Source organism: Arachis stenosperma, chromosome 9, assembly GCF_014773155.1.
Source record: "Arachis stenosperma cultivar V10309 chromosome 9, arast.V10309.gnm1.PFL2, whole genome shotgun sequence".
In the NCBI taxonomy this organism is placed as follows: Eukaryota; Viridiplantae; Streptophyta; class Magnoliopsida; order Fabales; family Fabaceae; genus Arachis; species Arachis stenosperma.
In genome coordinates, this window is record NC_080385.1 from 162,858,359 (window position 1) to 162,869,672 (window position 11,314).

At 30.5% G+C, this 11,314-nt stretch overlaps 1 protein-coding gene across 1 annotated transcript; it reads left to right on the plus strand.

The window, feature by feature from the left end:
- Positions 1-2,818: 2,818 nt before the first annotated feature.
- LOC130950642 (chorismate synthase, chloroplastic-like) lies at positions 2,819-8,287 on the plus strand. The gene is made up of 13 exons (XM_057879195.1): positions 2,819-3,131; positions 3,736-3,886; positions 4,046-4,122; positions 4,212-4,270; positions 4,887-4,970; positions 5,058-5,150; positions 5,646-5,726; positions 6,159-6,290; positions 6,883-6,985; positions 7,120-7,214; positions 7,322-7,387; positions 7,570-7,654; positions 7,898-8,287. The coding sequence occupies exons 1-13, from the start codon at positions 2,999-3,001 to the stop codon at positions 8,041-8,043; spliced, it is 1,305 nt and encodes a 434-aa protein (XP_057735178.1). The 5' UTR covers positions 2,819-2,998; the 3' UTR covers positions 8,044-8,287.
- Positions 8,288-11,314: the final 3,027 nt, after the last annotated feature.

Here is an 11,314-nt window from a genome sequence, read left to right on the forward strand (position 1 = left end):
GGGTATGGTCTGTGCATAAGCCGTAGCAAGACAGAATATATGGAATGTAAGTTTAGTCTGAGAAGGAAAAACCCTAATATAGAGGTGAAGATTTGAGAAAACATCCTACGAGAAGTTAAAAGTTTTAAATATCTTGGGTGCATCATACAGGATAATGGAGAAATTGAACAGGATGTAAATCATAGGATCCAAGCATGTTGGTCAAAATGGCGGAGTGCATATGGTTTTATATGCGACAAAAATGTGCTTTTAAAACTTAAAGGTAAATTTTATCGCACCGCTATAAGACCGGCTATGCTTTGTGGTACGAAATGTTGAGCGGCCAAAGGGGAGCACGAACATAAGCTAAGTGTGGCAGAGATGAAGATATTGAAATGGATGAGTGGTCATATGCGATTGGATAAAATAAGGGATGAAGATATAAGGGAGAGAGTTGGAGTAGCACCTATTGTAGAAAAGATGGTTGAATCACGTCTCATGTGATTTGGACATATGAGAAGAAGACCGATAGAACACCCAGTTAAAAGGGTGGATGAGATGGAAGATGGATAAGAAGCGAAAGACAGAGGAAGATCTAAGAAGACCATCCAGAAGGTGGTCAAACGAGATATACATGTAAAGAAGCCAAAGACTTTCATCCGTTAGAGAAGGGTGAAAATGAGTCCAGAATTTTGTTGGTGTCCAATATAATTTGTCATGTGATAAGTTATTTTTAAAATAAATAATTATATTAAATTATAATTAATATTAGTTAAATAATTATTAAATATTATATATATTGTTATATTAAATTATAATTAATTAAATTTGTTTATTTACAAAAATAAATTTAATTTTTATACATTTCAAAATAATTTTGGTTAAATTATTTATTTTTATTTATAAAATTTAAAAATGCTAACCACAATCTAAAATTAGTGGTTACAAATTTAAAAATGTTAATTATATTATAAATTTTTATATTAATATTTTTTAATAATAAATTATTTTTAAATTCATAAATTTAAATAATATTATTGTAAAAAAATAGTAATTAATATAGTTTTAATTATTTTAATTAATTAATTAAGTAAAATTATAATAAAAATTAAAATTAGTTTTACTAATAAAGAAGAGAGATATTTTAAATTTTTATTTATTATTTATAATATAAAAGTTTATTTGAAATTATATTTTATGATAAGTAGAACATAAATAAGAATTAAAATGAATTTTTTATTAAAAATGGTCATTAATAAAATCACCATATATCTTATAATTATAGTTGTCAGAATTAGATAGAATGAGCTTGTTCCACCCAAAAATTGATCACAATGCCATTCAATTTGAAGGATGTAATCATAGAAAGAAAAGAAACTAATTCGGACTGATTTGGACTAGCCAATTTTAATAAAAATTGATACATTGGCAATTTGAAAAGTAAAAGTATTAAAAAATTAGGATAGGCAAGTCCAACAACATCTTCAATGTTATTATCATGGTTGCATTTATTTATAACTATGAAACACTAAAATAAAAATATAGACACACAAATTTAATAAATAAGATATAAATAAAAATATTATGTCTAAAAATAATAAATTATTATAGTTTATATTCATGAAAGATATAAAAATATTAATAAAAAACATAATTTATTTTTTTATTTTTTTTTATTTTTATTAATTTTTTATAATGATATCTTTTTTTATTATTTTTTTTCTAAACTTTTTGAACGAAGATAATAAGAATAAATTTGACACCAAAGTAAAATATAAAAATATTAATTTATATTTTTGTTATTTATATTTTATTTTTAATGTCTTGTATTATTATATTCTTAGAATAAAATATTATCATACTGATATTCATAAAGAAGTTGAACAAAATATTAATTTTTTTAAATCTTGTTAATATATGTTCTTGAAACACGTATTATAAAATATTATTAAAAATATTTTATTAAAATTATTTTAAAAATAAGATTTTTATATTATTAATAAATATATATATATGTAAACAATTGAAAATTTTATATTATTATATTATTAAAACGTGTGCTAAAGATAGCTAAACCCTTTTTTTCCCTTATACATTAGATTTTTATGGAATAAGACTCCGGGAGGAATCCACCCTTTAGCCGTTACCAACCCTTGAGAGTTGACAAACACGTGCTGTCAAACATACCAAACGTGGATTAATGTCAAAGAGAACATACGCGGCACCAGCCCCAAGTCCCCAACAACAAATAATACACCCTTATTTGTAAAAAAAAAAAAATATGCATCAAGATTCAATTACCTTTTATTATATAAATTTAATTTTCATCATTTTCATACAGATTTTTACATAATTATTTAAAGTATACTAAAAATCAAGGTAGAGAAAATCGAGATTTTACGTGAAATCGGAAAAGTAAATAAAAAACGTAAAACGTAAAATCTTAACAAGATTTAAATCGTAAAATCGTCAGACTTAGTACAAATTTTGTAAAATCGATAAACTCATTTAAAATCGTAATATCGGAAGATTTTAAGAGTTAAATCGAGATTCTAGCTACTATGCTAAAAATTAATTACTAAATAAATTATTTATATAAATTATATATTAAAAAATATAAAAATATATATTTATATATAAATATATAATAATTAATTTTCCTTTACACATATCATTTTAGTATTTAATCATATACTATTTAAACATATAAATTTAATTGAACCACAATATTTACCTAGTAAGTGCATTTGCTTAAATGAAGAAAAGAGAAAAATAAAATAAATAAACGGGGAAGGAGGGAGGCGGGGAGGGAGGGTAGGTGAAGGAGGAGGGGGTTGGGAAGGTGGGCAGAAATTTGAATATAATTACAGAAATTGCCACCACTGAGACTACCAACACCACCAACAACCCCTTTCTTTTGTATCTCAAGTTTCAACCACCAAACCTCAACCGCTCCCTCCTTGTTACTCATTTCAATTCAATTCACCAATTTTCTTCTTCCACCTGTGTTTTATTTTCAATGGCTTCTTCTTCTACCTCTCTCTCTTCGAAGCCATTCCTCGGCGGTTCCATCTCTCCCAATTCCAACGTCCGATCCCTCTCCTCCGCCTACCTTCAAGTCTCCCTCCGTTCTCGCACTCCCAAAAACCTCCGTCAGTTCTCTCTCTCCTTCCATCTCTTCGTTTTTTTCTTCATCGCATAATAATATATAAATTTCTCTTCCAGTTATTATTGTTAGTTGATTTTCAGATCATCAGCTTATTCTTGTAAATTCGTGTTTTCTATTGCGTTTATTTATTTGCTTTTTTGTGAATGCATCTTTTCCAGCTTAATGATTTTGAATACTGAATCTGTTGCTGTATTTTAACGTTTTTAAGTTCGATATAGCATGAAATTTGCTGTAATGTGCTCATTGTAATTGGTGAATTCGTTTTTAGTTCATGTAAGAACTCCTCGGAGGGGGATTACATACATGTTTCATCTTATGTGAAATTGATTCTTAATTTGATTTATTTATTTATTTCCTGAAACTTTCTACCTAAGTACCTATTAGGATTTTAGATTTTAAGCTTCCTAGATGATGTATACTTAGTTCGAACTGCTTCTAACTTAGGTCTGAGTGTTTCTTAAATGATAATGAAATTAAAAGAACTGGTTGGTTTGTAGTCTAATGCCAGTTATGCATTTAAGAGGTCATAGTTAATGATATTGAGATGGACATTGTTTTGAGTTTCTGAAGTCATTGGTGAATTACAGAGATACGGGCGGCCGGGAGTACCTATGGAAATCACTTCCGTGTGACAACATATGGAGAGTCTCATGGAGGAGGTGTTGGTTGTGTCATTGATGGGTGTCCTCCTCGCATCCCTCTCTCCGAGTCTGACATGCAAGTTGATCTTGACAGAAGGTACTGCACAGTGGAAAACACTTAACAAGCTAAAGATGAATATCTTTTAAGATAGCTTTTCATTGTTGTAAGTTGTAACTATGAATGATAGGAAATGCTTGTTTTTTATGCATCACAAAATGTCTCTAAAGAGTAACATTGTACAGTTTTTGTGTATAGGAGGCCAGGCCAAAGCCGAATTACAACTCCTAGAAAGGAGACTGATACGTGTAAAATATTTTCAGGAGTCTCCGAAGGTTGATATTTCTTCTATATATTAGTTGGGAAGCTGTATATTTATTGCAAAAAAAAAAAGAAACACTGAAGTATAATTTGTTAATTGCAGGACTTACTACTGGAACTCCAATCCATGTATTTGTACCTAATACTGATCAAAGAGGACATGTGAGTATCTAATGATAGAGCTTATATTTATGTACAGAAGAGTTAATAAAAAACAAGCAACACTTATTGTTTATTCTAAACTTGCTGTTATAATGTTTAACTAAAGGGAGATCCCCCCCCCCCCCCCCCAACCCCCCAAAATTTTCTTTTTCTTCTCTTTGCACGTGTGTGTGTTTGGGGACTATTTATTATTCGGAACTTGCACTTAAAACCTGCCATATATTTTTTGTGTACTTACTTTGAATTGGTCATGCTAAGACTGACGTTAGATGGGTGTTTTCTTGGATGACACATTTGTGCTTGAGAGGACTCTCGGCTCTCCTATTACCTTCCTACTAAGTGTTAATCTCCCTAACTCTCTTTTCCACCCAACTTTTATACTAATTCTTAACTGATTCAAGGTCCAATAGCCTTGATTCCTGTCATACTCAATCTTTTGGTACATCTATCATTCTTATTTGGCAATTGGTTAGATGAAGTAAATAACTTGTTAGTTGTGAGTCTTGATAATAATAATTGCTTATGATTTATGACTGACTCACAAGTTCATATTTGGTATTCTTTAGTTGATTCTGTAATGCTTATAGCTTTGTTCATTACATTTTCTGGGTTTCAGGACTATAGTGAGATGTCATTAGCTTATAGGCCTTCCCATGCGGATGCAACCTACGACATGAAGTATGGTGTCAGATCAGTTCAGGTATCAACTTTTATGATTTCATGAGTTTGGCATTTTCTTTTAATCAGACAGGCATTAAACTTATGCATCAGGGCTCTTATTTTTAAGGGTGGTGGTAGATCTTCTGCAAGAGAAACCATTGGAAGGGTTGCTTCTGGTGCTGTTGCTAAAAAAATCCTTAAGGATTTTGCAGGAACTGAGGTGTGTACTTGTCTTGTGGTTTAGGCTAGAGTTTTCTGCCTGTTTTACACAATGAAGTTTTTGTCCCTTTTTTAGTGGTCCATTGCTTATTCTTAGAAGAAACTGTAAAATTGTACCAATAGATATTAATATGGGATAAAAATATTTCGAATCTAATTATCCCCCTTTTTCCATTGTATGTCACGTTTTCTGTTATTCTTCTATCAGTTTCCACCTTCGAAAATATATGCAGAGAGTACATATTTTCTTCTTCTTGATAGGCAAAAAGTTTTTAAACGAGAAAAGAGGAAAGTACAACAAGGGAGAGGATAAGAGATCCTCTAAAACAAGAAAAGAAACATGGAACTTTACCCAGTAAAGACATCAGCAAAGTTGTCCAGCATCGATTATTTCTATATGTCTATTCATAGTTGGTGTATATTTATGTGCATGTATCATGTTTTTATATGCCAATTCCTTCACGATATCATTTGCTAAAGGTCTCTTACTTTTCAGATTCTTGCATATGTGTCTCAAGTTCACAAGGTTGTTCTGCCAGAGGATTTAATTGATAATGAGACTGTGACACTTGATCAGGTATTTTAAAGTGAATATTCACATATGTTTATTGGTGCCTTCTGTAAAATTGAGCCAAACAAAAGAGTTTAAAGGAGATTTATTGTATCCTATACATAGAGAATTGAAGATGACTATTTGTTTTAACTTTTAATATTTTTAAATGGATTTTGAATGGTACTAAATTATCAGGTTGACATCTTCTCAACACTCATCTAAAGGATTGTCTTTGCATATCATGTGTATGCTTTTCTTTACAATTTTGTGTTAGGAAAATAAAAATGGCATTTGTAGATAAAAAGGCCAATGCCATAATGTTTTACTGACTGCGGTAAGCCAAATTGGTGGATATTCTCTCTAACTTGCTTTCATAATTGGTTATTACTCTGTTACATTATTGCAATTCTGAAGCTGAAATCTTGCTTTGGTATATATTCTATGAAAACTTTCCAGATTGAGAGCAACATTGTTCGATGTCCTGACCCTGAATATGCAGAGAAGATGATAGCTGCTATTGATGCTGTCCGAGTTAGAGGTGATTCTGTTGGTGGTGTTGTGACATGCATAGTGAGGAACTGTCCACGTGTAAGTTTTCTACCTTTTTCTGTCTGCATAAAATTACTGCGCAAGTTAGCAGTTACAATTTAGGGTACAAGTAAACTTGTAAAATTGATTAAATATATAACACAACGGTTTTATGGGTGAGTGTAAGGTACTCGGTAGTTGGTACCCATGGATAATAATAGTACTAGTAATAACAAACACTGAAGAGAATTTCTGGATTTAACATTGAATTGCAAGAATACAAGGGGTATGGCATTTCAAGAGGCCAAAACTCTCATTGTTGAATGGTTGTTGATTCTAAAATTAATCTAATGAAGGCATGACTTGAATCTTCTATAAAATCTAGAAAACACTGGAAGGCCTTAGTTGAACTCAAACAAGCTGTGCTAGTCATCCTTGGGAGGTTTAAGAGCTTGCTTTCATGTGTAGCATGTATCCATGATAAATTTGTATCCCATCAATGTCAAGAGTGCTCTTTTGATCCTGCTATTGGTACTTTAATAATTAGCACGCAGAACAGAAGGAAGACTGCTTTAACTTATTCTAGTGCTGTATTATTTGATTTTCAATATACTTTCCACCTAAGAGTATAATTGAATCTATTGTATATCAGGGGCTTGGTTCACCAGTATTTGACAAACTTGAAGCTGAACTGGCTAAAGCTGCTATGTCATTGCCTGCAACCAAGGGCTTTCAATTTGGTAGTGGGTTTGCAGGTATTTCGATTGTTTATGTTTATTGACTCTGATTGAATGTGTTACAATATGTCCTGATTATGGCAGAATTGTTTTAAAAATGCTATTTTCGTCAATTACTTTTGTCTGATGATGGCTTGATGAAATCATTACAGGTACCTTTTTGACTGGGAGTGAACACAATGATGAGTTCTATATAGATGAACATGGAAGGACAAGGACAAGAACAAATCGTTCTGGTGGGATACAGGTATCAATTTCCATTCTATTATTACTACTTAGCTGTCTCTAGATGTGCAGTATGATGGTCACGTGTCTATAAATGTTTTACTTACTATTGTCTGTATTGATAATCAGGGTGGAATTTCTAATGGAGAAATCATAAACATGAGAATAGCTTTTAAGCCGACATCAACTATTGGTGTAAGTCCATTCTCTCTCTCTCACACACACATTTTTGTGTGGGAAAGTTAATCAGTAATTGAGGTAGTTTACTATATGTTCACTAGATGTTTAGCTGATCAGGCGGTCTTTCTCATGACAATTTGACTTTGTGTTTACTTAAGTATTTTATCCGAAGTGAACATGGTGTTATGCTTGTGCAGAAGAAGCAAAATACAGTGACCCGAGATAAAAAAGAAACAGAGCTGATCGCTCGTGGTCGTCATGATCCTTGTGTTGTCCCAAGAGGTTAGAAACTCGGCCTTTTGCCTTCCTCATTTCTTCTTCTTGGAAAGAGATTATGCTTCATATATTAACTCATTTAAGTACATTAGAATTAACTGAAACTAAGATCAGATAGTTCGTTGTGTGATGAAACATTTTCATGTGTGTTATACTGTTATCTTCAATTACAAAATATAAACATTTTGTTTGCCTGCACATCCATGAGTGGAAAAATGTGTGAAATCATTGCTTGGACTGTTGTTGCAGCTGTACCCATGGTAGAGGCCATGGTAGCTTTGGTGCTTGTGGACCAGTTGATGGCGCAGTATGCGCAGTGTAATCTGTTTCCTGTAAACTCAGATTTGCAAGAGCCTTTGTTGCCCGTATTAGAGCCAGAAGAAGTACCCTTTTGAATGATATAATGTATTTTTTTGTGAGTGCAGTGTATCCTCCTGTATTATCATAAGGTTTTAGTTTTTATTTTTTTTCCCCCTTACATTTTGCCTGTGAGGATTGTAGAACGCTTAGCTGCAAAAGCGGCAAGATAGATCTATATTCTTATATTGAATTGGACCGTATCCGTATGACTTTTTCCTGTAAGAAATGTAACAGATTTTGGAGATCTTATTATCTTATCAATAAATGATGCTTTGGCAAGCTTGCATGTTCATATTGTAAACTGCTGGTAGTTCTGGTTTCTGGGTATACACCTTTTGTTTTGGAGGTCGATCTAGGTATACACTTCTTATTTTATTTGGGTCTTGATCTAGGTATACACTTCAGAAAACTTAGTTGATTGTGGGCCGGGATTGTTGTTTGTTTTTGGTGTTCAACTGTGGGCCTTCTTGGTTGTTACTGTTAAGGATTCCTCAGTGTCATGGCCCAAAGCCCACATCAAACTGTCTCTTAAACCTCTGCAGAACAAGACCAAAAAAAAAATTTTCTGGAGAAACACAATCAGACGAAATAAAAATACCTTAGAAAGAATCAATTTGGGTTGGTCTTAATAGTTAGTATGCAGTATACTAGTATGTTTAAATTGGAAGTTTGAATTTCACGCATGCAGTAACTTATTAATCGGTGACAAACTCTTAAATGCAGTAAGCTGTGGGGACGGGAGATACGGGGAGAAACTAAAAAAAACGCAGAAAAATCAATAAATAAAGGTCATATTTGGTTAAACATTACTCAAAATTCAAACATGTCAGCCAATCTAATAAACCTAGGTTGTTGAGGTATCATAGTTGGGTTATCTCGGATTAGGTTACGTAATAACCGAAGCTTTTATACAAAGGAAAAAACCAATTATTTATTATATACCATTCGCTAAGAAATTATTGTAAATTATTTACAAAGTCTCAGTTTCTATCTATCATATTCAAGACAATAACTAATAACGTTTAGCAGAAGGAATTGTCGAAAAAAAAAATATGTGAAAGTGAAATGTCGTTAGTGCGCATGGTGGTATTCAATTTTGTAGTGTACTAGTAGTTGTTAATGCTTATTTATCCATAATAATGACTCTTTAAGAATTGACATCATAACAATACAAATACCCTAAATCATAATTATGTTTTTTTGAGCTAATTAATAACATGTCAAAATTAAAATCATTTTCGTCGAAACAGTCGCTAAATAGTGATCCACTTTTTGTATGGTTATGAACTTATGATCACCATAAAACCTTTAACTTTGAAGCTTATCAAATTTATCATCCACTAAAGCTCCGCATGGGAATGTTTGAAGTGATCAAAGTCAATTCATAAGCCATTCACAGCAATAAAAAAAAAAAGGTGAATCATTAAAAAGGTGAAAACTTATGTGCAGCCGACTTCATTATTAACTTCACATGAAGTCGCCTGAGTTTCCACCATTAAAAATGTTCTTAAAAAAAATTAGGCACAGGTAAAAATATTAGAATAATAAAAATATTCTAAAATATTTAAAACATGACAAAAATAATAAAAAAATTATTTTTATAACGAATAATTTTTGTATTTAACAAATTATTCTTATGTATTTAATTCGAATTTTGGGTAAACATTTCAATAACCATTTAAAAGATACATGTAAAAAAGGGGAAAAAACTCAATCTTTTAAACTTCTTTTTTATTTTTTTAAAATTCAGCCAGATTGAATTATGATTAATCAAATTTAATAATAAAATACTCTCATATTTTAATCATACTCGTAAACAACTATATTTGATTCTTAAAATTAATTTTGTAAATATATATATATATATATATATATATATATATATATATATATGTATGTATGTATATATATCCAACTTATTTTTTTAGAAAAAAAATCCTGAAAAAAATATAAAAATCCTCTAAAGAAAATTCACAGGTACTATTTAAAATTGACACCTACTTTTAGGTGTCCCCGATAAATAATGCCTAGAAGCTATGGATGTACAAATAATAGTATCACCATATATGAATTCTCCACGCCTTTCCATTTAGTAAATTATATTCACAATTTCACCATGCAGATCCTTTAATTTCATAGGTTCCTTGTTCATCAGTCCTTGTCTTCCCAAAATTTATCGAAAATTATGCACACTTTATTATGAACCAACTAATAGTCCACGTTTCATGCCATTTATTATCTCAATAGTGCATGTGAAAGCGAAATATCAGTCCACTATATTTTCAAATCTTCGGAAATTGTTATTATTAGTATCAACACAAATGCAATTCCTGCTAAAATGGGACTCTCTTAACTACTAAACAACAATAAGAAGTTTATGAGAGCACGCCTCCTAACTATATGGACTTAACTTTTAATTAGTATTTGCATTATTGTTATATGTATATTCTCATTGTTTGGTGTCTATTTTTCAGTTAGCGACCCTTCTAAATTATTATTCCATAACTTTGAACCGTATGTGACTGCCTTTAATTTCATTATCATCATTTGAGCTCATATTAGATGCTGATTGAAGAGAGAAAGATAGAGATTGCAAAAATTATTGACATAATAATAATAATAATAATAATAATAATAATAATAATAATAATAATAATAATAATAATAATATATTAAAATTAATTATTATATATTTGTTTATAAATATATGTATAATTTTAATTTATTTTTAATATATATTTTATATTTTAATATATATTTTAAATTAATAATTAATTTTGATGAATTTTAATATATATTTAATATGGTTATAATAATAATAAGTGGAATAGTTTTAGGTTTTGAGTAGTAAAGAACCCTTAAAACGGTACCTTTCTTTATTTTCGTTATCATCATTATATTGTCGTTATTAGTATATAATCCAATTTAATTGAGTTTAGTAGGACGTCACATTTGGGACCTATGAGCATTTCAATCAATCAAAATAATAATGATATATAAATTAAATATAATGGATGGTTCATTGGGATCATTGAAGATAGCAAAATTGGCCACCAATGGTGTAATATAAGGATAAGGCAATAATTTTAATTTGATTAAGAAACTAAAAAGGAGAGATTCCATTATGATAAAGTTTGGTCATCCAATAAGGCTATGGAACAGTATCTTTTATAGGGTGCATGAAAATGGAGGGTGAGGGTGGTGCCGTATGGCCAAATTAAAGATAATGAGCATTGTGGAAAATAATAATAATAAGGTAGGCTAATAATAATAAAAGACTACTTAAGACTTTGGAAGAAAAAGATG

Bases quoted from the DNA above. Each gene is read 5' to 3' on its own strand.
- LOC130950642 (XM_057879195.1), top strand. From the start codon at position 2,999: ATGGCTTCTTCTTCTACCTCTCTCTCTTCGAAGCCATTCCTCGGCGGT. The intron at 6,291-6,882 runs GTAAGTTTTCTA...ATTGTATATCAG, and splicing joins TAGTGAGGAACTGTCCACGT to GGGCTTGGTTCACCAGTATT. The intron at 6,986-7,119 runs GTATTTCGATTG...AAATCATTACAG, and splicing joins ATTTGGTAGTGGGTTTGCAG to GTACCTTTTTGACTGGGAGT.